This window comes from Lathyrus oleraceus, chromosome 3 (genome assembly GCF_024323335.1).
Source record: "Lathyrus oleraceus cultivar Zhongwan6 chromosome 3, CAAS_Psat_ZW6_1.0, whole genome shotgun sequence".
NCBI lineage: Eukaryota > Viridiplantae > Streptophyta > Magnoliopsida > Fabales > Fabaceae > Lathyrus > Lathyrus oleraceus.
The window spans coordinates 444,508,913-444,535,426 of NC_066581.1; the positions used below are offsets into that span (position 1 = coordinate 444,508,913).

The following is a 26,514-nucleotide window of genomic DNA, read 5'->3' on the forward strand; positions in this document are numbered from 1 at the left end:
TTATTATTGAGAAATAAGTAGTTTTATCCTTTGGATGTAAAAGGGTCATCGTAGGGTCATCGATTGGTCATTGAAGGCAACAGTTACGAGGATACCTTAGCATTCGAAGGGACTATCATCTTTTAACCGTAGGCAACATCGGAGGGTCATCGAGGGACAAAGTTGTATATTCGAAGGCAACATCCGAGGGACTATAATTTATTTTATGATGATTTAACCGAAGGGTCTTTGCTAAGGGTATCCCCACATTCGCGGGACATGACCGTAATATCGTAATCGTAAGGCAACAAAGAGAGGTCCAAGATCACTTATTCAAAGGCAAAGTTTTACAATTAATTATATAATTAGGATGAAACTCCACATTAAAATTATTAAAAATAATATATTAAAAAATTAATACATTAGAAATTAATACATTAAAAATTAATTTAGGGTGAAACTCCACAAGGGTATCCCACAAATAAAGTGGAATACCTAGCCAATAACCTTTTCCTGGGATATGTGAATTGTCGCAACCTGAAAAATACAGTGTGCGAAAAAACAACCGGCGAAAGAAAATGACAGAAGAGTCGCCACCGTGCGTTATTCATCCCAAAGGAGGGAAAGGAAACGCTCGAAGTAAACCTGAAAAGAGGAAAGGAAAAGACAAGGTCTCGCAACCAAATCTTGGGTTCGGGAGTCGGTTATGCGAAGGGAAGGTATTAGCACCCCTACGCATCCGTAGTACTCTACGGGATCCACTTTTGTAGTTCTTGTCTAAAGGGTGTGAGTTTATCTTGTGCTGTTTACCCAAAAAAAAAGGGTTAAATGAAAATGACTCGCGTGGATGTCGCATCCACTGCATACGTATCTCATCTGAATATGAGAATCAGAGTCTTCGTAGCTCGGCTGACCTATGGGTTGGGGGATGTGTGCTCGCTAAGACATCGCGTCTTATGCCTACGTATCTCATCTGGAATGAGAATCAGAGCAAACCGTAGTTCGTCTAACTACGGGGTTATGGATTGGGTTTTGGACGAACGACGTCACTACGCAATCTACCGGATGCTCGACCTTTGGAGACTTACTCGCCTGTAGTAGAAGGAGTAAACATGTTGCTTTGGGTTTTAGGGTTTGGGATGCTCGAGGGCAAAAAGGCAGTCCTTGACGAAGGAACCGCGCTACCTGCAGGGATATGAATACAAAACACAAAACATGTATCTCAAAGTAAAATGCCACCAAGGGGCTCAAACATTGCCTCCTATCGAGGTCTTCCAGCTAAGAAAGCGATAAAGTATGAGAAAGGGAAAAAATTACCATACGGATAAAGATCCGAAGTTACAGCAATTAAAGGAATGGGAAACCCAGGGATCCTTCCAAGCTAAACACCATCAAAGAAAGTGAGTCAGTACAGGTAATCGGAATGAAACCTCTAGGGGTATCCCACAAATAAAGTGGGAAACCACGCAAGTTATCCCTGCAAAAGTCATGTGCCTTCACAAAAACTCAACAAAAGGGTTAGTGAAACAAAATAGGGTAACCAAGAGTTGCCCTCAAATCAAAATGTAACCACATGAATCATGCCCTTTCAATTCACAAAAAAACAATAAAGGGTAGGAGGCCTAAACCTCTTGTCAAACACATGCATCAAAAGGGTATCAAATTCACCCATAATACTTCATATATTTAGAGCATTCAAATTAAAGGCATAAAGATGATGGATATAGGGCAAACCTGATTGGAGAAGAAAAATCAAATGGCAGGGTTTGCTTGAGCTGAAAGTCTGTGAGTCAGAATGAACCTTTCAGAGTTGCCTGGAGGTTGCTGCAGAGTAGTTCCTAGATTTCATTCTCTCACTATCTTTTTCCTCGTGGTTTTGTTCTAAGGAAACCTCAGAGTACTTTTGCTTCTCTCCCTTTTTCTCAAGTGAATCTCCTAGTGTAACTCCAAGTGTAACTCCAAGTGTAACTCCAAGTCCTTTTCCTCTACTGAAACTTCAGTATTTATAGACTAATTTTGTGGGTAATGGGCTTGGAATGAGGGAGACCCAAGTCCAAAATAATTTGTTATATTTTATTTATTTATTTATTTTAATTATTTAATTAATTAATTAATTAATTAATTAATTAATTAAATTTTTTTCTTTTCTTTCTTCTTTTTTTTTTTCTTTTTTTTTTTTTTTTTTTTCTTTTTTTTTTTTTTTTTTTTTTTTTTTTTTTTTTTTTTCAGGAAAAATGATGGGTAAATTTTGGGGTATGACATATAGGAATAACATCAAACTTTCTCTCAGGCTTCTTCAGTTTCTGCTGATAATGATTATGTCGTTGCGGAACATAGGGTTGTCGATATTGTATCAGTGGAGGACCCGTAGGAATAGAAAATGTTGGCTGCTGATAGGGAGGCCTTGGAGGTCCAAGTTGTGGATGAAATCCATGAGGCTGCTTTTGATGTGGAGTGGAGTCAGGCATGTTCGCCGGAGTGACCACTTCTGGTACAAAGTTGGCATGGAGTTGCCTTCCTTCCTCATAATTGACTGTAGGATTTCCATGATCAAACTCATCTGAGTCTTCAGCTGGTTGATTTCAACCTTAAATGCTTCTTGATCTCTTCGTGGTTCTTCCATGGTAATCTATAACATGCTTCTAGTTTAAGATAGATGTTGGGTAATCAACTTTGATGGCAGTGGTTCATCTGACAAAGGCCAAGTGATAGTGAGCTTATTGGTTTTGTCTTCATGAAATGAAATATGATATGCAAATGATGCATGCAAAAAAAAATTATGTTCCCAGACGAATGCGTGTGCTAAGCCAATTTTATGATGTGATGAGATGCATGCAACATCATAGATTCAACAATTCATTATAATCTGGAGATTCTGGATAATCTGGCCATATAACACAGTATAAGATCAAAGGTCGGGCATGGCCTAGAAAATTCGGGTAACCTGTACATGTAACTCAGTATAAGATCAAAAGTCTGACATGATATGAGAAATCTGGATAACATAACCTGTCCATGTAACTCAATGTAGGATCAAAGGTAAGACATATATAAGAGATTAATGGTATGAAGGGTCTTAGTTTCCTGTAGAAAAAACACAATAGCCCATCTCACAGGTGTGTACTACTCCTCAAAGGTGGTCCCTGAAAGGTCTCCCAGAGTCATTAACTCATATGAAAATACCTTGTTGCAGCAAATTCTTGCAGGGAAAAAGTACTTCCAAGTGAATCTAGTCTAGATGTGGCTCTCGTGACAACCCAACGCGTAAAACGCAGGCCGACACGACTATCCACGAATTTATCCTGTGTATATACTCAAGCTCAGGTGTATAAATTCTCTCATATAATATCATCTCATCCCAACAGATAATATGACAGATGATATCCAGAATACAACAGCATATGAATATTTAAAGCAATAAAGTAATGCAAATAAATAACATAAATAAAGCGAGTAAAGCAATAAAGATAAACACCTAAACACGCAAAGAAAGCAAACAAAAACGGGCTCGATTTGCTTAGGAAAGGTCCTCAGCAGAATCGCCAGTTGAAGTTAGGGATGCTCAAGAAGTGACCCCTAACTACAAGCAAACTCCCCAGTAGAGTCGCCAGCTGAAGCTACGTTTATTATACATGAGCACATCGTATGCTCAAAGATACAACAGAGTTTCCATCGAACTTTATTTATTCCCGAAGGAAATTGGAAACATTGAGAAAACCCGGGGGAAAGAGAAATGGGTAAAGAAGTAGGTTATACTATGGGAAGGTATTATCACCCATAACATCCATGGTACTCCATGGGAACCGTTTTGAATTTTCTTTTCAAGAATAGGTGTTACTATCTAAAGATTACTTGTGAAAATGGAAAATGGGGGTTTAATAATTAGAGTGAAAAAAGGGTAATAGATAATTGTGCTTGCCAAGAATTTGGGCACTTGTGCCTACGTATTCTCATTCGTGCAATGAGGAAATCAAAGCTCCGTAGTTCGTGGAACTAATACGGATGCGTTAGTTATTTTTAGTGAAGAATATTAACATTTGTGTTCAACTGTCAACTTGCTTGTATCAAGCATAGGAGCCTTAAGCATTTTTCTGTTTGCGATAAAATGGATGAACTCGGATCACACTCTAGCAATTAAACATTGCTTGCTCGTATATGGAGACTTAATCATCATTTACGATAGAACGAAAGTGACACATCCATTCTGAAAAGGTTTTAAACTGAAAACGAAGCCCAAAGGCAAAGCTGAGTTTGATGAGGTGAGTTTTCTTTTATTTTGAAAAGGGAGTCATGATTTGAATCGTACTAAAGTCTATGAATGGAGGTGAATACAATGAGCAACTGGGTCATTCATCCCGCACCCAAAGATTTTTAGAATGAGGATAGGAATTCTCCATTCTCATCCTTTCTCCATTACTTAAGGCTCGTAGCGTACAATCCTAATCGTATAATTAATTTTTTTTGAGTTTATTCACAAAATGGTTTTAGTTTTACTGATAGAGAACAAAAGGGAAAGAAAAGAAACCCTAGAAGGTTGAAGTCTGATCTTCAGTCTCCATCTCATATCTGTGTAGAAAGACTTATCAATTATTCTATTTAAATTGCACTAAAGTCTATGAATAAAGACGAATACGATGAGCAACTGAGTCATTCGTCCCATATCCAAAGATATTCAGAATAAGGATAAGAATTCTCCATTCTCACTCTTTCTATACTACTTAAGGCTAATGATGTGTAATTTGCACCATAATTGATGAGTGTTGAAGTTGAATTTCTTTGCAACTTCCTGTGATGAAGGGTTGACTTTGAAAAATGAAGAGACTTGACAATCAACTTGAACCAAATTGTGCTAAAGTCTATGAATAGAGGTGAATACGATGAGCAAATGAGTCATTTGTCCCGTACCCAAAGATATTAAGAATGAGGATATGAATTATCCACTCTCATTCCTCCTCTATTGCTTAAGACTCATGGCACACAACTTGGCTCATGATCGGTAAGTGTTGAATTTGACCTTTGTAGTGCTTGAGTAGTAATCATGTCTTGTACTGATTTAGATTGCATGAGCTTTTGATCTTGATCTTTGATCTTTGAATCTTGATTGAAGTCTTGAGATCTAGTACCCAGTATAGCTTGAACACAAGGACTTGCCTTATCAAGTGATCAAGGGTCTTTTGATCACTTGAACAGGCTTGGGGAATTGGGCACATTCAAAGGATTTAGTTGATCAAAGTGTACTTTGATCAACTTAATCAAATTGAAAAATAACAGTTGAAACTTAATATACAACAACATAAAGGGTTAATCATCGATTAGAATATCTCTAAGCCTAGGGGAAAAACAATCAATTCACAAATCATTAATTCCTAATCATGCAAATTTCTAATTAAACTCCATTAAACTAAACAATTCAAATCATTCTAATTCTAAAGGATTATCTAATCTAATTATTTCTATTTCAAAACTAATCTAATTAACCTAAAAACTAATTACATTCTAAAATCATCTAAACAAAATCCTAATTAACTAAACTAAGTTCTAATTAACTAAAGACCACCAAAACACAAGGTAATGGATTCAAACAAACAAAGATTGGGCCTTAGAATGGAGTGGGAATAAGGCCCACTTGCAGGGGGTGAATTAGGCCAGATGAGTGTGTGGATACAGATCGTTTGAGCCTAATGGAGTGGACATTCCCAATCCGGTGGTTATGAGAGTTTCCAGAGGCTTCATCCTTCTTCATCACGTTGCAACTCACTAGAAGAATAGAGAATCAGGTCCCGCTACGATGTAGAACCTAGACACGCCGGATTTCATCACCATCGGTGGTGATTCAAAACATTAAAACACTCACGCCATCTTCGTTTCCATCTCTCCCAACCTAAAACGAAACACTTCCACCTAAACAAATCAAAGCTACCGCGATATGAATCTTCGACGGAATAGAGTCGGGAGGCGAATGAAAAACGGAAACGGATTCGACCGTGATTCACACCATATCAAATTAACTAACATGAAGAGAAGAGATTCCTACCGGCGATAGTGAAGGCGGCTTCATAGGCGACGTCAAATTCGAAAGTCAGGTGACTCAAAGCTCTATCCGATTCTTCGATCTTCTTCTTCTACATAACACTTATTCTTCTGCTCGAATCCCTTAGTCTGTAGGATGAAGTTCGGTGATGTTATGTGTTGGTTGCGATGTTTTCTGTTACAAATTATGATTTATTGCTCGAGTTGTGATGAACTGTAATTCAGGGATGATTTACAGGAATTGTTGTGCAGGAATTAGCGGTGGGGCGGATATAAGGAGTTACAGGAAGTTCGTTATAAAGAACGATTTGCGGAATTCAAAATAAACGGATGAAGATGGTCTACGAAGATCGTTATACAATTGGCGCGGTTTGGCTATGATCCAGGAAAAGAGAAGTGATGTAGTTTGACTGTAATTTTCGTTGAGGAAGAAAGATGGTGGCCAGAACTTTGTTAGCAGATGGTGGTGGTTCAACTATGATCCAGGAAAAGAGAAATAAGAGGGGAGGGGAAAGCTTCAATGTTACTTCATGGATTTATAGAGTTCTGTTGCATTGGATATGAGGTTTTGAACTTGGATGTGCAGGCCACGTTTTCATGCTGCTTGTCGTGGTTCGTTTGGAAATTTGTTTTGTTATGAGTTCTTCATTTGGTGTTTTGTCGTTTATGTTGCGTTTTCGCGTCATCTGCGTTTCACTTGACTCGCCAATTTCACTTTCCTGCATTTCCACTTTGCTTATGTGGATTCCCTTGGTGTAATCAAATGCATTTTTTTCATTTTGTCTTATTCTGCATGACTTGGACTTTGGATATTTGGAATTTGATGCTGGATGTTGGATTTGGATGGGTAATTGAATTATCGAATCATGGGCCTAAGCTTGTCACGTTGGGCTTAATGCAATGTAAATGTTCATGCGAAAAAGATGATGAATGAATGGGCCAACTAACAAGTAAAACAACCACGACCCGTTAGTAAGAAATGATTTAAATTTCTAAAATCAATTTGAAATTTCTAGAATTAATTTGAAACTAAAAAGATTAATTTGAAATTTCTAAAATTAATTTGAAAAAATGATGACACAATGATGTATCTAAAAACAACACATGGTGGACCAACGAATCCAAATGGTAACAAGACTTGCAAGCCAAGCAAACCAAATGACTTATATTGAAAGAAAACTTTTTATGCTTATGAAACATGCCATGTCCTAATATGGATTGAACCACATGAAATGTAAGACCTAAGACAACAAGTGACATGAACTATGATGATATGCAAATGATTAGGTTAGTGACCTATATGAATATTGTAAAGGGTAGTGTGAATTTTGGGGTATGACAACTAGGAATAGAGATGTCAAAATGGGCTACCCGACCCTAAACGGGTCGGTCCTGACGACCTTGGGATTTTTAGAGCTCGGTCAAAAAAGTCATATTGTAATATGAATTCGAAAATTACTACGCAATCCCAGCCTTAGATGGGCTTCGGGCTATCCGGTCCTAAATGAGATTTTTTTAATAAAAAACTAAAATAAAAACCCTGTAATATTTATTATAAGTGAAATAAAAAATTATATTATTTTAAACATAATATATTTTTTAGTACTATATTATCTTTTATAAATACTATAATGTATTTTTAAATACAATACATGTCTAAATTGAATAAAATAATACTAGAATATTTAACATAAGAGAAACTAATAGAATACGAGGAAAAGATGTTGATTATATTAATGTATACGATTTAAAAGAGAAATATTGAATATAATAGAGATAAACTTTAAAGAGGTCTAACGGGATACCCACGGCTCATAAGGCCTAGCCACGACTCATAAGGGATAGCTATATGGGTCTAACGGGGCTACCCACGACTCATAAGGCCTAACCCTAATGGGTAGTGGGTTTTTAAGACTGGGCTAAAAAGGCTCTGAAAAATATGGGCTCTAATTTTAAGGCCCAAGCACTATGATTTTTCGGGCCTGGTAGGTCGGACCATATGGACTAGCCCATTTGATAGCTTTAACTAGAAATAGGAAGCTCCGAGTAGTGATTAGTGAGTTATATCGCAAGGAATTGGTTATAGCGGTTTTGTTAATTCGTTGTGAGATTACAATGATGAGAATATTCATGTAAGGCATCAAACATCAATAATAGAGAAATAAAGGATTCTATATACAACCTGAACGCTTTCATAATTCTATCTGAACTCTTTGTTTATTTTCGCTTTGAAATCTGACCCCCCCTCCCTTACTATTTTCTAAGCACACATTTTTTTTCTTGTTATAAAAAGTACATCATGTGGATTTGATATTTTATTACTGCGATACCATCAATACATTGCTGAGAAGTCACCAGCAAAGAAGAGACCTTTAAATTACTCATAGTATGTAAATCACTTATTTTCTCTTCGTTTATTTCTTTATTATTGAGTCATTGGTCGATAAGATTGATTTTTTCGACTACTCATAATACGTGTAATATTTTGTTTTTTTCCCATTTGGTTTATTATGGTTTGTGGTTTGGTTTACATGTGATGGACCTTTCAACTACTCATGTTATATAATATAGTTCCTTTCTCTTTATTTGTTTTTTAATTACTAATTCTTTGGATAATAAAGAACGGACATTTCAACTAATCATAAGTACTTCTTACTTGTTTATTTGATTTCTTACTATTAACTCTTTGATCAACAGGAGATTCACTTTTCAACTACTAATGTTATGTAATGTATATCTTTACTTTTGATTTGGTGTCTAATTACTAGATCTTTAGTCATCAAGAAATGAACCTTTCAATTATCTAAAGTATGTAATATAGTTTATTTTCTCTTGATTTGGTTTCTTACGATTAAGTCTTTTATGAACAAGTGTCAGCCATTTCAACTACTTATAGTATGTAATGTACTTTTTTCTCTTTATTTAATTTATTAGGGTTAAGTCTTTGATTAATAAGAGATTGTCATTTCAACTACTCATATTATGTAATGTGGTTTCTTTCTTTCATTTGATTTCGAATGAATAAACTCATAGTATGTAAACATTTTCTTTTCCATTCATTTGTTTCTTTATGGTTGAGTCTTGAGTTGATAAAGATTAATCATTTCATATACTCATATGTGTAATATTTTCCTTTCTTTTATTTTTTATGGTTTGGAATTTGGTTTACCTTGAGTGTATATAATGTTATTTTCATATATGCATAATATACAATATATATATATATATATATATATATATATATATATATATATATATATATATATATATATATATATATGGCGTGAAATTTTTTAATAAACTAGTAAAGACACGTGTATTCGCGCGGATCGTCAATGTTGTTATAAATAATAAATAAATATGGTATAGTGATGGTTAATAAATATATATAAAAGATATATAAATTAAGCAATTTTGGCTCGTCGTAAATATATATTTTAATAGAAAAAATTAATAAAATAATTAACTAGTCATCTCCCTGTGCGTGAGCATGGGTCACACAATATCGTTATAAATAGTAAATAAATATAGTATATTGATGGTCAATAAATGTATATAAAAGATATACAAATTAAGTAGTCTCGACTCGTCTTTAGAAAAAATAAATGAAATAATTAAGCAATCATTTATTTGTGAACATCACTAGAAATCTTGATTTGTATAAATTTTTAGGAATAAATAGAAATATTAGTAGCCAAAAATAAGAATAAAAAATAAATAAAAATTTAAGTACAATTAATAATAATGAGTTAATATTTTGTAGTAACTTAAAAAACAAATTGTCTAATTTTGAGTATAATAGTCATAATTTAGATTTCTTTGAATTTACCACAATTGTGTTTGAATGTTGAAATAATAGCAAAGTTATATAAAAATAATAAAATAAAATAAAAAATTAAATACAATTAATATAATTATTTTAGTATGCATTAATTAGAATTGATCATCCTAATATTAAGAAATTAAATAAATAATTTTAAATGATAATTGTAATTTTCAAATAAATATTTTAAAATCATTAATTGCGGATCATTTTTCTTTAAAATGTTTATATTTATGATTTGTTTAAAATTTTGAATTTTTACAAATAAATAAAAATATTAGTAGTAAAAACTAAGAATAAAAAATATTAAAAATGTAAGTACCATCAATAACAAGGAGTTGAATATTTTGTAGAGATTTAAAAAAATTGTTATAATTTTGATTACAATAATCATAATTTAGATTTGTTTGAATTTACCGCAATTGTTTTTGAATGTTTTTTTGGAAATTTATCGCAATTATTTGTAGGAAATTTACCGCAATTATGTTTATTATGTTACTAGACATCTCATTCTTTTCTTCGGTCTCATCTCTTTAGTTTAACTTCGGTGCACACAACAACCATTTCTCCAAACTCTCATGGCCTCTCTCTGAGTTCATCTTTTGCCTCTCTCTCCATATTCTTTGGATCTCGTATCATCTATCACTCAACAATAAACATGGCAATTCAAGAAGAACACACAAAAATCCTAAGCCCTAATTGAACCCAATACATTCAATTTCACTATGATCATGAGATTACAAATTATAAAAGTTCAATAAATGAAGGGATTAGGAAAGAAAACACAAACAACATCAGAGTTGATATATCAGAGCAAAAGCGAGGAATCCAAAAGCCACAGTGAACGATCCCGATCTGAGCCGCTATCCTCTTCTTCTTTTTGCTAAGTCTCAATCTCTTTCTTCTTCTGATTATGTGCGATTCTGTTGATTCATGTTGTTTCCTCTGCGTGATTTGGTTTGCAGTTATTGTGCGTATTTCTTCCGATTTTGCTTTCAAGATAATAAAATAATTGCAACAAGACAATCATTGAAAGGAAAAGAGATTCTAAAATAAAGAATCTTGCATGATGAGATATGAATATTACCTGAGTAAGATGGTAAGATGTTTAGTTTGGTGAAGAATATTTCTTCAGGCAATATATATAACAAAACACAACAGTGGTATTCGAAAGTAAAATTGACTTTTTACTTTTTATTCATTAAAATATGAAAAGGTACATGAATTATAATTAATTTTTTTTTTTTGAAATTGTGTATTGATTATAATAAAAGTATAGAATTGATTTTTTGATTGATTTTTTTTTTAATATAAATTTTTTATAAGTAGGTTTCTTAAATTGTGTCCACACAAGTTAGCATTATCCTTAATATTATTAAACTTTCAATCTAAAATTAATTGGATAATAATTTAAAAAATAAAAATTAATTAAAAATAGGATTAGGTTGAAATAACTACTGAGGACATGAAATATTGGATTAGATTAATTTTTCATTTTGGTAATTAGTAAATTTGGTTGGAATAACTATTGAGGACATGAAATATTGGATTAGATTAATTTTTCATTTTGGTAATTAGTAAATTTGGTTGGAATTGATTTTCTTATATTAAGTACACATAATAACTTGATTATCCAATAATAAATTACAGCAATGAAACTGAAATGTATACCTCTTTATTTCAAATTTCAGAATTAATATACACATTGTTTCTGCAACCTAAATGATTTATGCTATGGCAGCGGCATTATAACCATAGTTTTGATGGTATAAGGTTTATAGTATAACTACAAAGTGGAATACAAATACACAAATACACAATGATACGACAAATTTGTTTTAAACAATTTCAATAAATTTATCCGATGCCCAGATTTTTGCAGCATCCGAGAGCTTACTTCCCTCAACCTCCAATCTTGTCAAACTTGGACAATTCTTGACCAATAGTTCAATAGCATCAGATTCTATCCCCAAACAGTGCATAATGTCAACATTTTGAAGTCTCTTGCAACTCCTAAGCATAGAAAGTATAGCCACACTAGTGAGTCGTTTACAGCCTCTCACCTTCAAATCAACCAAATGAGTGCAAGAAACCAACATCGAAATGAAATCCTTATCAAACAACATTTCATTATGAGACAAATCTAGTTTCCTCAATTGCCTCAAATGTTGACCCAAAGTTGCAAGCAAGCCTTTCTCCCTTTCAACCACATGACAGTTTATGAGTGCCAATTCTTCAAGACCATTACTCACAGCCATACCAAGAGCCTTAAGCCCTTGACCAGTTACAAGACAACAACTTTGAAGCCTAAGACACGAAAGGCCTCTGAAATTCATAGCCATAACAAAAAGATGATTGTTTTCAAGGTCCATAGGCAAACGAAAATCAAGTTTACGCAAATAATTAGAGGTGCAACTAGAAAAGAAATGTAGCAAAGCCTCTCTGCTACCACCATCATGAACCAAAAGTGATTCCAATGAGCTGCAATGTTGTGCAATTTCCAAGAGAACTCCATCAAGCACACTCCTACAAGTTTTAAGCTCAATTTGTTGAATACCCTGCAAACAGTGAACAAAAGATGAGTAAGAACTACCAATTCCTTGGCAACTTAGAAGCTTCAAATTCTTAAGCCTTTTGCATCTCTTCCATAGCCAAGCAATTCCCAGATCATCTCTACGGATACCCTCAAAACAAACAGTTTCCAAACTCAGTTCCTTATCAAAATCTTTACTTTCAAAAACCTCAGAACAACCGCCATCATCATCATCGTCCTCATAACAGAAAACAATTGAGAGAAGTTTTAAATAAGGAAAATACAAAACCCAATTGAGAAAAACAGGTCTTGAAAGAGTAATAGAAAGGGACACCAATAGGGTACAAGAGTTAGAGAGAGAAACGATGGAAGAGAGAGGAACAGGAGCAGGCAGGAAAGTGAGAGAGACAAGTTTGGAGGAAGAAGAACAAGAGGAAATAGCAGAGAGGAGAAGGGATGTTGTTGGGGTGGTGGTGGAAGATGAAAGAAGGAAGAGAGAGAGAGAAGAGAGAGAAAGGTGTTGATTGAGGAGAGAGATGAAAGAGAAGAAGTGATGATGAGGGTTGTTGAAACGAAGGGAAAGGGTGGGTTTAGATGAACGGTAGAGATGAAGCCATCGCTTTGAAACAAGGGAGATTGAAGAGGAGGAGGAGGAAGAAGATGGAAGTTTTAGGAAGACTTCTTGCAAGAGTTCATCGCATAGCCTATTATCCATCTTCTGGGTTGTTGGGAGAAGCCAGCTGGTTTTTTATAAGAGAGAGAAAGACATAATTAGGTGATAAGTGAAGTGTGTTTGAAAGAGGAAGGATACTTGTTGAATGAATTTTAGACGCATGTGTAATGGACAGGTCCTGTGTTGGGATGTCAATCTCCAAACTTTATATTAATACATTTATAAGATTAAGTTTATATAAAAACACCAAATTCACACACATATTATAAAATCTACACAAATAAACCCTCTTTCATTTATCACACTTATCACACAAATTTAGGAGTGCCACCTTCTAAGCCTGACATCAACACAATTCTTTAATAATTAACAAAGTTGCATTTATACGGTGCGATTTCTGTTCATCAGTTTTTTTTAAATTATAAAACTAATTACATGTTCCAAAATTATTTAGTCATTAATTAAGCCAATTGTAGTGTTAGTTAAATGTAGAGGTGTTTATAGTAAAAAGAGGCCAAGGTTCCATAAAACAAATAAATAATATATATATATATATATATATATATATATATATATATATATATAATATATATATATATATATATATATATATATATATATATATATATATATATATATATATATATATATATATATATAAAGTTATGTATTGGAAATTGCGCTGCCAGTCCTAATATTAAAAAAATATTTATATTAGTTAAATAATAAAATAAATAATTTTTATGTAATTGATTAGTTAGAATTAAAAGTAATTATGTTTTTTTATATTCGATTAAAATAATGATTTAAAAAAAATGTAAATATGTTTTCAAATAAACTATAATAATTTTTATATTAATAATAATAATATTCGTTAGTGAAATAACTTAAATAATGATTAGTGAAACTATTAAAATATTGGTTATTGAAAAATGAAGTGAAAATTATATCAAAAATCATGATGATCAATAGGTTGAGTAAAATTCTGGACAAGGTTATCCACCAGAGCCAAACAACTTTCGTGCCAGGGCAACATATTCATGATCACACTCATCTTGCTTATGAGTTGATCAAGGGATATAGTGAAAAAAAGGGAGCTCCTAGATGCGTGCTTCAAATGGATCTTTAGAAAGCATACGACACTTTGGAATGAAGTGTCCTAGAAGTCATATTAAATTAACTGAGCTTTCCTCATCAGTTTATTAATTGGATTATGACAATTGTTACCACTGTGTCTTATAAGTTCAGGATTAATGGAGAACATACCGGCATCTTGAGGGTTAAGAGAGGTCTTAGGCAAGGAGACGTTCTCTCTCCTCTGCTATTTGTTATAGTCATGGAATATCTCTACAGAGTGTTAAAAAAACTTAGAAACAACCCGAACTTCAACTTCCATGCCAAGTGTGAAAAGCTGGGCATCATCAACTTGAATTTTGCAGATGATCTCCAACTTTTTACAAGAGGTGACACCATGTATATTGAGTTACTCACGCAAGCTTTCAATGTTTTTTCCAACTCTACAGGGTTAACAGTTACTCCTATGAAGTGCAATATTTATTATGGTAATGTAGATGATCAGACCAAGGAGTTTATCTCAGGTGTTACTACTTTCAGTATGGTACCTCTACCTTTCAGGTATCTTGGAATTCCTTTAACCAGCAAAAAATTATTTGTGGCCCATGATTTAATTTTAGTTGATAAAATGATGGTTAAAATTGACATTGGAGTAATATGCTCCTTAGCTTTGTTGGTAGAGTTCAGTTGATAAAGAGTGTGCTATTTGTTATAGTTAATTTTTAGATGCAGTGTATTCCTCTCCCAACGAAAGTGATTAAAAATGATGAGGTTATTTATAGTTTATTTCTATGGTCAGGAGGAGAAAAGATCACAAGAAAATCTCTTGTGGCTTGGGACAAAGCTTCCATTCCAAAGAATCAATGGGGGCTCAATATTATTTCCCTAGTGACATGGAGCAAAGCCAACTTGATGAAGATGTTATGAAACTTATGGAGGAAATCTTATAGCCCTTGGATCAAATGGATCCATTGTTATTATGTGAAAAATGAAGATGTCATGACAATTCCCATTAGAAACTCTTGCTCTTGGATCCTTAAATCTATTTTTATGATGAGCCAAGAAGTTGGTCAACTACAGAACTGGAATAATAGTTTACAACTTCAAAAGTTCAAAACAAAGAAAGCCTACTATGATCTCAAAGCTCAGTAACCAATGGTTCCTTATAGGAAACTTTTCTTCAATAACCCAACTACACCAAGAGCCATGTTAACGGTTTGGTTGGCTTGTCATAATAGACTAGCAATCAAGGAGAGATTTCATATATTTTCATTAATTAGCTCTAATTCTTGTTGTTTTTGCAGGGAGCAAGAGACTCTAAATCACATGTTTTTCTCTTGTGACACCTTGAGAGGTATTTGGGGTATGTCTTTAAATGGCTGCAAATAGGTCACAAACCTATGGGTTGGGAGGATGAACTCAATTGGGTGATTAATTGAAGCAAAGGAAAGGCCATCAAAGTAGAGATACTCAAATGTGCTTTTACATAGGCTGTTTATGAAAGCTGGATTTTTAGAAACCAACATTGTTTTGGAGTCCTCTTGAATAGTGTCATTGTAGGCCCTAAAATCATTGATAGTGTTTTGCATAGGAGTTTGATGAAAACAAATCTAAGGCGTTATAATGTTAGTTTGATAATGCCTTATTTTTTGGCTCCTCCCCTAGCTTAATGTGATATGTTAGTTTGGTTCGATCCTCGAGATCGCCTTGCTTTGTATTGTTTTTTGGTTTATGAAATAAAGTAATTTCTTTCCAAAAAAATAAAAATAAAGTGAAAATTTATTAATCACTAGTTTAACTCTGCAAAGAAGTGCCAAATAATATGGTAATAGAAGACTTTATGGATGAACCTTATATACAAGATACTTATTGTTTGTTAAAATAACATTAATTTTGAACCAAATTTTGTCTCCTTCTCTGAATATATTTGATTCACAAAAGTCGTGTATTTCGTTTGACAATTCTGTTTTGTACGGATCTCTGATATTCAATAAAGTAAGTAATTCTTTCTTGCCGTTATCACTATACAAAAGAAGATAATGATAGTCATAGTCTCTTAATATTGTTGCAAAGTCTACCTATAATTTCTAAAATATAATATATGAAAGCAATATTTATGGGATAAAAAGTATAACAACTTAACTAATTTAAGCAAAGAAATATTAACAATGGTCAGTGTAACCAAATGAAAAAATATTTTCATGGCAGAAGCATGGACTCTGATAATATGGTAAATGTTGTTGATATGATGTGGTAAATCTTGTTGAGATGATATTATTTTGTAGTCTCTGATTCCAAAAATTTGTCACCATAATATCCTACTTTAACCAAAAACATTATCAGGGAGGTTATTATAATGAACAATAGAAATCAAACAAGTGATTATAAGGGGATGATCGTTGTCTTTGTTATATATAGTAAAATGATGAATATCTTTGTTGTTTAAGAAAGTTTGTGTTTTGTTCATGTCATTTTGATACATATTAACAAAATATGGATCAATTTTTGGATATGGCTGTAAAAAAAAAAGGAAAAACAATGATCAAACTTAAAATAAGAGTATTAATTTTTTTTTTGTCAAAATACATAATGAAGAAGATTGTTAAAGACTTACTTGGGTAGATATTTTGACAATTGTGAAGGTGTCTATGAGAGTAGAATGAATAAGAACACTGCTTGATGCCATGAATATTTCAAACTTATTTATAATTGTTGTTTGTTAAGAATTATGTAGTTTATAGATTTTGAAAGAAAAGCTTGAAAAAATGTTATGAAATTCTCATATAAAAAGATATTATATAATAGTGATAATTGGTGTATGTGTTAAGATGGAAGGACAAAGATAGAATTGATCAAAGTTATTGCATTTGTATTTATGTAGTAATAGTTCACTTGTGAACATGACTGAGATAGATTTGATAAAAGTTATTGTATTTGGATTTATGTAGTAATAATTTCACGTCTAAACATTATGTAGATGAATGATGGCATCACTTTTAGAAGTTAATGTGTAAATACTATATGCATGAATGATATCAACACTTTTGCAATTCATGTGGTTAACAAATGTATTGTAACTAGTGTAAAAGCTTAGTTAGACATGATAAGTTGCCCAAGCAAGAGTCAGAAAAGTTTCACCCTAACATTATCACGTATATGTCGAGTGTAAAATTGAAATATTCCTAATGGTGTATCCTTGAATGTTTCGTGCATATTATTGTATAATCGGGCTCATTAAATTCATTAAAGAATGAATATAAATAGCACTAGTTATTTTTTAAATCTTTGCATCATTTAGACGTTGAGCAACCAAGAGAGAGGAAAAGCTCCCCATACATCCATATCATTTGGCAGCAGGTTAGTCCCCCCCGAAAGAAAATTGGTCTTATGCTTCTCATTACATACATATAGGTTAATGTGAATGGCGTGTAGTGTATTTGGAGTTTAGATTTATGCATCACGTGTTATATTAAATATTGTTTGCATGTGTCTAAACATATGATATTTATCATGTCTAAACTTTGAATCTATCGTGTATTATTTTACTGTAGTTCATCTAAAGATTTTGATGGCCAGAAAGAAGATATTGAGCGCACTTTGGCATCGTTAATAATTAACAAGTTGCATTTATACAAAATATTTTATGTTCATGATCTTTTTCAAATTTAAAATTAATTAAATGTTCAAAAATTATTTAGTTATTAATTAAGCCAATTACAATGTTGATTAAGTGTAGAGGTGTTAACTTAATAGTAAAAAAAGGCAAATGTTCCATAACAACTATAATTTTAACAAAACTCATCAAGCTTTATTCATATGTTTCTCCTTTTATATATGGAGAAAAGTTTACTCCATACCCCATAATTTAATCCTCTACCCATATATTATATATATTTTAACCAAAATACCCTCATATAAATAGTTTATTTTCTTCTTTTTTTCACTTTTCCTCCTATTTGTGTTCTAAGTATTTCGATCCAGAAATATAATTTTTTATACAAGAACTCTTTAGACAAGCTTTCCAGTACACACAGTCAATAAATTAAAACTCAATTAGTAAGTTATCCGATGTTTTAAATTCACCTAAACTCTTAGAAAAAGATATCCAGTATTGACATATACCAGAACTCTTTTACATTGTATTGTAGTTTTGTGGAAAACTACACCAAAACTCTTTTTGAAAGTGTTCTGGTTGGGAGTAGCATTAACACACCAGAACTCTCTTTTGAAAGTGTTCAGGAAATGAATTTTTTTAGTTTCTAAATGTGTTTTTTGTTTGATTTGCCAATGGTGCGAACACGAGGCAAAAACGGTTGAATCTCATATCATGGTTGTTTAGGACGGGGCACTTGATCATCGTTGGTTGATAAGGATAAGCATATTGGTGGATATGCATCAGTCCCACAATCGATAGGGTTTCTAAGAGGGTCGTACGATACGTCTCTTCTGGTCAAATACGAGCATCATGTTGCTTTCCATTTATGGTTCGGTGAGGTAAGTAAATGTAAGTTAATTTATTTTGAATAGTATTTAATTTTTAATTTTGTGTTTTATAATATATAATTTTTAATTTTTTCCAGGAGAGAGGTCCGAAGAAAGAACTGAAGGTTGTTAGACATGGGACAAAGTTTACATGAAGAGTTCCTCATTATCTTCCACTAAAGATGGAGAGTTGGATGACTCGGTTTAGTCTATCTTCACTCTAGAGAACCAGTTTGACGAAGATAGACACAAACTTGGTATCAATATTAGCGAAGAGGTGGCATCCATAGACATTGTCATTTCACATGCCATTCAGTGAGATGAGCATTACACTGGACACCATTTCTTGTATGCTTCCTCTGTCTATCAAGGGATTGTTCTAGACCCTCGAGATGTCATTGAAGAAGTTGTTGTTGCTCTGAATATTGAGTAGTCTTAAGTTACATTTAGTGAGGTAACACCGCATGTTAATTCATGCAGAGGTGCTTATTATAAGCTAGATCTGATGCATAAGCTATTCACACGTCATATATATGTTTCTATATGGGACTGTGCAACCAAAGCGTATATGTTGAAGTTTTATTTTTAGAAGGGAAACATCGATAAAACCCTAAATATGAAGATAAGTTGATTATCGCAACCAAATGTGGGTTCGGGAGTCGGTTATGTGAGGGGAAGGCATTAACACCCCTCACATTCGTTGTACTCAACGAGAACCTCCTATAGCTCTAAGGGTTAAGGGTTTGTTACGAGAATGTTTGTAGGTGTTTATTTTATTTATTAAAATATATTAAAAAAAAGAGAAGAGAAAAAAAGATAATTACAAAGGAATAAGAAGTCTTTTTATAATATGCTCGCCAGAGTTTCAAAACCATGTGTCTACCTATTCTCAAGTGCAATGAAAAACTCAGAGCATCGTAGTTCGTTAGAAAATATTTGTGTGTTTGATTGATTTTAATTTGTGAAAAAGTTTTCATCGCGCGACGGCGGTAGAAGAATGGATTTTATGAGTTGGATAGATTTTAAGGTGGAAGGTGAACATTCGACTTGTATTCGAATGCTCAGAGAATTACAAGGAGATACGTCCAAGAAGTCTTTTCATCCGACTTTTTATTTAAAAAGAAAGAGTTTCATTATTTTTTAAGTTTTTAATTGAATGAAAATAAAAGTTTATTTTTGTGTTTTTCTTTATTTAATTAAAATATTGTAATAATAATAATAAGACACGTTTTTTTTTTGTATTTTTGTTTTAACTTAAATAACAGAGATATTTTTGTATTATTTTAATTAAATTGAATTACCTAAAAACATTAACTCAAATGACCAAGTTAACAAATAAGTTTAAATAACACTAAGTTAAGATGACACAACTAAAACTAAATTACAACTAAAATAAATAAATGACTAAATTTGAAAAATAAGATAAAAAATTAAGTAATTAAATTAAATGGGACAACTAAACCAATTAATTAAATAAAGAGTGAATTAAAAGGACAAAGGGGGTGTATCTTGGACTGTGAGAGAAAATAGGGATGTGTGAGGTGAAGTGGGCTAAGCCCAATATCATAAAAATTTAACCTTAATTAAAGGAGAACAATACAAAATAAACAATTAATTTAAAAAAACAATATATGCAATAGAAAGGATGAGGGCGTCGTCCCCCTTTGGTCTTCTAAAAAAAATTAAAATGGAAAAACACACCTCATATGTGTTTCCACGTGGCGGAAAATAAAATAAAAAGAACAATGAAAATCTATTGCTCTCTCTCACTTCCCTTTGACTTTTCAACACAACTATCATAACCAATAAGAGGGAGACATGCTTCTACTTTGTTTGTTAAAAAATAAATAAATAGAACACAAATAAAAAACATAAACAAATCATAAGGGAATATATTTCATCTTCTTCTTTGTTCACAAAGTGTATTCTCTCTTCCTCTCACCCCCAATTTCTTCTTCTTCTTCTTCTTTCATTTTTGGAATTAACAACAAACCTTAAACATAATTCCCATATGAATTCCATGACATAAATCAATATGACACAACAAAAGGAAAAAAGGTACCAATTGAGATTCCCAGCGGGCGTAGAGCAAATGTGAGGGCGGAGAGGCAAACAATGTGTAGCGGCAAGGACAGTCGGAAGGGGTGGTGCACAAACGGAGGGGACAACTGAAGGTTTTATGCTGAATGGCGGCTGCGCACAAAGGGTTGTTGCATCGATGGTGGTGCACGACTTTGTGCAGTGAACTTGTTCGATGCATCGTTGGTGGAAGCTTGTGGTGGTTCACAGCAGAGGTTCGATTGCGGCTTCTTGTGGGTACTCCCGATAGATTTCGATCCCACTTCTTTTTTAAGTTTCAAATTTTTGTTTGGATTGCTTATTGGGTTGTTGTTGTTATGTTGTTTCAAGGGAATATGATGATTTAAGTTGAAAATTTGTTTTGTTTAAAGGATAGTGAGTGTTATTTCATTGATGTTGTTGTAAGGTTTATGTGTGTTGATGTTTTTTTAAATTTTCTTGTGTATGAAGGATGTCGTACCCCAAATTTTGACCATCTTTCTTCTAACCTAAGGTCTAGGTCACTGACATATCCAGGGGCCATGCAAGACATCTAATCTACCCCAATGACCTAAAAAGTCAAAAGATGATCATTTTGACTTTTTAAAAGTCCCTAAACTCACATGAATTAACTCTAAGTTTAGGACAATATAGGGTTTAGGATAACATAACATTTTTCTTTTTATTAAATTAATTAGATTAATATTATGAATTAAATATTAATTAATTAAATTAATTGAATTTTAATTAATTAAATTAATGAAGTATTGATTGCTTTATGATTAATTGGGTTTTTGTTTAACATATATTATTGGTATAGTTAGATTAATTAATTAATAATTATGATACTAAACTAATTGGACTTTTGTCTAATGTGTAATTATTATAAGATTAGTTAAGTTAATTAGAATATTAGTTAATTGTTTTTTGGTAGCAATGATATTGTTTTTCTTAAGACGGGTCAATAGGTTGATCGAATTGGGCCTAAGCCCATTTTTCAACTGGGTCAAGCAAGACCCAGAATCCATCACCCGGACGGGGTGAAACTCACGACCTGGGGCCAAGCCTAGGTCATCCCTAACCTCGGAAACCCTAAACTAATGCAATCAAGAAATCAACAAAATCTAAACTTGCAATTTTTAGATTCAGTCAAAACATTCTCATTTCATTGAAAGATTCATTATACAACACATATTACAAGAAAATTAGTCCAAACACATCAAATCCAAAAACCTAAAAAAAAATTAGAAATCTAATCAGATAAATTACAATCATAGTCAAATTACAAATTTTCCTTAAAATACAATCAGAATTAAATCCAAACCCTAATTCATAATCTATAAGTACCTAAGTCTAAATCAGAATAAGGGAGGAGAAAAATAGAAAAACCCTAAGCTATTTACTGTTGAAGACTCGAACCCTCACTAAAAAGCTCAAAACATTTGTGTGTAGGGTTTCACATTGAAACCCTAATTCACTCGAGCCCAACTTCCATCCACAGATTGGTAAGTACCTCGTACAAACAAAAGAAGGAAGAAGTTAGAGAAATGGGAGGAATCAGATAAAGCAAAAGAGAATTTAAAATTGAAATTTTTACCTTTGAGATCGAAATGCACCTCTTCTTCGTAGGTTGGTTGAATTCCGTAATTTATCTTATTGTTTGTTTATGATGTTGTTGTTGCTGTTTTGGTTTGATAATTGGGGTTAAGGGATTTAGGGTTTACGTTTTACCCTCTAATTTATGAGTTTTGATGTTTGATTGAGGTCGAGAGGATCGAGATCTGTGATTTGGTGAAGGTTTGTTTTGATTTTGGGTACGTTTATGTTTGATCTAGGTTAGGTTTAGTTTTGGCTTAAGGAATAAGATGAAGATTCATCTTCTTCAGGGTTAGGGTTCTTCATTGTGAGGTTAAGGTTTGTTTGGGTACATCGATTAGGGTTAAGGTTCTTGAAGTTGGGGGTAAGGTTCGTTAGGTTGGGGTTAGGGTTCGTAGGATTAAAGGTTCTGGGAGGGTGTTCATCACCCAGATGAACACCGATTGAAGATCCTGGTTGAGCTTCAACTGGAGATTTGGAGATCACAACATTATAAGGTGGTTGTGGGCTTTGAAGGGTGGTTGGAGTTTGGGTTTCGGAAGAGAGTTAGAGAGAGAGAGGACAAAGAGTGAGGAAAGGAAGAGAGAGAAAGGAAGTGAGAAATGAGTCAAGTCTGAAGGAGATGCGTTTATATACTCCCTCCATGTCCTCTTTGATATGCCACACGTGGCCTCCGTCAAAGCCTTCAGATGAGTTGACTTTAACTCATCTTGTGAGGTTTAGCACACCATAATCCCCTAATTAACTATGAATCTCATCCATCTGTTTCACTTACTTTTCTGGGTCTTCTCATCCAACGTACGTCAAGAGATCAGGGTGACTCCTTTAGTCAGCGCATCTGACGCTCCCAGTTGAGAGTCAATCATTGACTCTTCTGAGTTGACCTGTGTGGCGCCTTGGGTCCCAGGCCAGCGGGCCTCAAATCCATTGCTTTTACCACCCCCAATCAGAGGTTCATTTCTAGTTAACTTAATATATACACCCCCTCTTTAATTTAGTTAATTTTAATTAATTCATTTATTTTCCTAATTAAAAAATTCAAAATTAATATTTTATTTTTAAAATCTAATTAATAATTAGTTTATTTAATTAAAATAATTAATTTTCTAAGTTAAGGGTTTACTTAATTTCATTTTAATTTGCAAAAATACAAAAATATGCTTTGGAAATTAGGTTTTTATTAGTGCATCTTTATGATTAATTGTAGGGTTAACTTTTGGGATATTACTGAGGATATATATGGTTTAATCGAGATCGTAATGTTATTTCCTGTCATTTATTTAATTATGTTTAAAATTTCAGATAAAAACAATTACGCATATAGTTACGTAATTTAATTTAATTTCTAAATAAGTTAATTATAACATTTTTGCCAACTAATAAGTTAACTTAAAATCAATACCATGCACCCAAAGTTTAAGTCCTTTGCCCTTGTGCATTGATGCATTTTCGAAATCAATCATTTCTCCGCCCCTGATGTGTTGAGTACTTTCACAAAATCTAAAAAATACAAAACAAACAAATATTTTCTAGAAGAACTGCGATGCTCTGATCCGTCACCTAATATGGAGGTCGTATGCATAAAGTCTTAACACTCTAGCGAGTATGATAACAAAAAAAAATAGATTTTATGTGTTCTCCAGTATAAATTAAACTATTTCTTCTAAATAATAGAATTTTCTTCATAAATAAATAGATAAGAAACATAGACAAACATTCCCTTCAGAAACACATAGTTATCCTAGAACTAGAGAATGATCCCATTTAGTACAATGGAGGTAAGGGGTGCCTAACACCTTTCCCTTGCTGAACCAACTCCCGAACCCAGTCTCACCCTTTATCCATAAGTTTTTTTATCATTATTTCTCTGTTCCATAGGAATGAATAAAGGATGATGACAATTATGTATTTTCCCCAACCGTGACAGCTAGCGACTTTGCTGGGGAATTGCTACTTCCCTAAAGAGAGTTCATCCTAACCTCTAGTTCTTGTGTTTTGTGTGTTTTTGTTTTGTTTACTTTTGTATATTTTTGGTTTCTTCTATTTTATTTATTGGTTTTTGTTTTTATTCTTTATGTTTTATTTTTTGTATTCCTGTTATATTATTATTGTTCATATTGCCATGTCATGAATATAAATGTCACTATGTGAGAAGCTAAAACCCCGACTTGAGAAAAACCTAAGTGAAGACGTAGAGATGAAATGTTTTATGTGAGGTTTCATATCTAAAAGATACATGGAAGCTACACTCATAATAGACCCCCTAAAGATATCTTCATAGTAATGCTAGCTCTTAATATGTTGGTAACTTGGATGTGATCTGAGAACCATTTTTCTAGAACCTACTTCATCCATAGTAACCTTATTTTATCAACCCCAAGGGTTGTTACTAGGGTTATGCCTAGACAAGACTTATCCCGAAGGATTACCATAGGAAGGCTTGCTCCTTCTCATGGTAAAACAAATGTATGGTCTCTGCCTTCAGGACTATTATCTTAAGCTTAGATCTCACAGTGAGGGGATTGGGTAGTCTAACATAGAGCTAGCCGAGAAAGTATCTAGAGAAAAGGGCTGATGAATTTTCTACTTCCCTACAGTGGGATGCCATGGATAACATTATGATCCTCCTTACCTTCATATTAATACTTGTTCCCACTGAAAAGGACTTCGTGGATTATACCACCATCAATCTATTTTTGGCCATAAAAGTTGGAGATGAAGATCATGTACCTGCTCTCCTTGGTGATGTCTACTATACCCTCTACCAAAGACATACCAAGAGGGGAGGTATGTTGATGTGTTGTGCACCTCTACTTTATAAGTGGCTTATTTCTCACCTGTCTAAGGATATAACCACCATTGAAGGAATGAACGGACATAAGTGGGCCCAATATTTGGTCTCACTCAATCAAAAGGATATTATGTGGTTCCCCTAAATTCTCAACCGCAAGGATATGATCTTAAGCTATGGAGGATTTCCTAATGTACCTCTTATAGGGTCAAGAGGATGCATAACCTATAACCCCATATTGGATGCAAGACAATTGGGGTATCCTTTAGCGTATAAATGTGAGATAAATTATTAGAGGGTTTAATCTTACAAGAAACAAATAGGAACTATTCCATTATCCGAAGGATCATTCATGCTTGGGGATAACTCAACAAAGGAATCCTGAAGAGACAAAGGGAAGAATTCACTGCACCTTATGCTCAACGGATGAGAGAAAGAGTACGCATAACAAAGTTACCATTCATTCAAGAGGGTCTAGTGGTAGTAAAGGTTCCCATTCCTATTATGATCTCTATGGAGGAAGAAACAACCTCAACGCCACCATTCTTCATCTAAATAAGGAAAAGTAAGAGTTGGAGGAGAATTTCTACAAGACTACATGTGAAAGGAAGCAATTGGACAAAGACCTTAATGTAGCTTTAGAACAACTCAAAAGGAGTGAGGAAAGGACCAAATTGGAAGAGGAGAAGAAAGAACAAGCCTATGCTGACCTCAGGGTTATTAGCTCAAGCCTTAGTGCAAATAAATAGGAGTTAGGCCGAGCATGTCACCAAAGGGATGAGTGGAAGGATACTTGCCTAAAATCAACTAGGATTCAGAGGGAAGTAAATGATGAGTATAAAGCCCGCATGGAAGGATACTTTCCTAACATAATAAACAATGAGCGGTATCTAGCAACACATCACTACTACCCAAGACACGAAAATGTCATGTGATCTGACAAGTCCTTTTGTGATAATACTTATGTGTACAATTACCCTTTTGCCCTTATGTCTATATTGAACACAAGGCATAGACCGTGTCATCCTTGTCCAGTTCAATATTGGGCCCATAGACATTTATCCTATTACGCAGGATGGACAAATTCCATCTAGGTCACTCATGTCCCTTAGCATGCTTCGTGGAGTACCCATCAACTGTCTTTATGGTCATCCAGTTACGAACAACGTTTGATCAGCAATAAGACACTCAACTCTACATCTAGGGTCCATAGTGGTTTCAGGTCGAAGGGTGGTATACACCATTATCACCATGAGAATAACTTATGATACTTTGCATAACATTCTATATAGTATTCTCATAGCGGGTCAATCCAGTATAAATATTACTCTTAATATTCATACCTATGTTTAAGACTTGATAACTCCTTAACCATGATCCATGAGATGTGATCATCAGTCTCTATACATAATAGTCTTAATGCTTTAATTTTATCCTACTTCATAATAAAGCTTGACTATAGATACTTTAAGAAT

At 33.4% G+C, this 26,514-nt stretch overlaps 1 protein-coding gene and 1 long non-coding RNA gene across 2 annotated transcripts; one reads left to right on the forward strand and one right to left on the reverse strand.

Moving 5' to 3' along the window:
* The first annotated feature begins 5,653 nt into the window (after positions 1 to 5,653).
* LOC127129376 (uncharacterized) lies at positions 5,654 to 6,873 on the forward strand. Its single transcript, XR_007806320.1, has 2 exons — positions 5,654 to 6,062; positions 6,262 to 6,873. It is a non-coding gene; the product is annotated as an uncharacterized LOC127129376 (long non-coding RNA).
* Positions 6,874 to 11,485: 4,612 nt separating this feature from the next.
* Positions 11,486 to 13,247, reverse strand: LOC127128109 (F-box/LRR-repeat protein 4). Its single transcript, XM_051057356.1, has one exon. It carries the CDS (start codon positions 13,078 to 13,080, stop codon positions 11,671 to 11,673), a length of 1,410 nt encoding a protein of 469 aa, XP_050913313.1. The 5' UTR covers positions 13,081 to 13,247; the 3' UTR covers positions 11,486 to 11,670.
* Positions 13,248 to 26,514: the final 13,267 nt, after the last annotated feature.

Coding starts and splice junctions, on each gene's coding strand:
- LOC127128109 (XM_051057356.1), bottom strand. CDS start 13,080: ATGGATAATAGGCTATGCGATGAACTCTTGCAAGAAGTCTTCCTAAAA.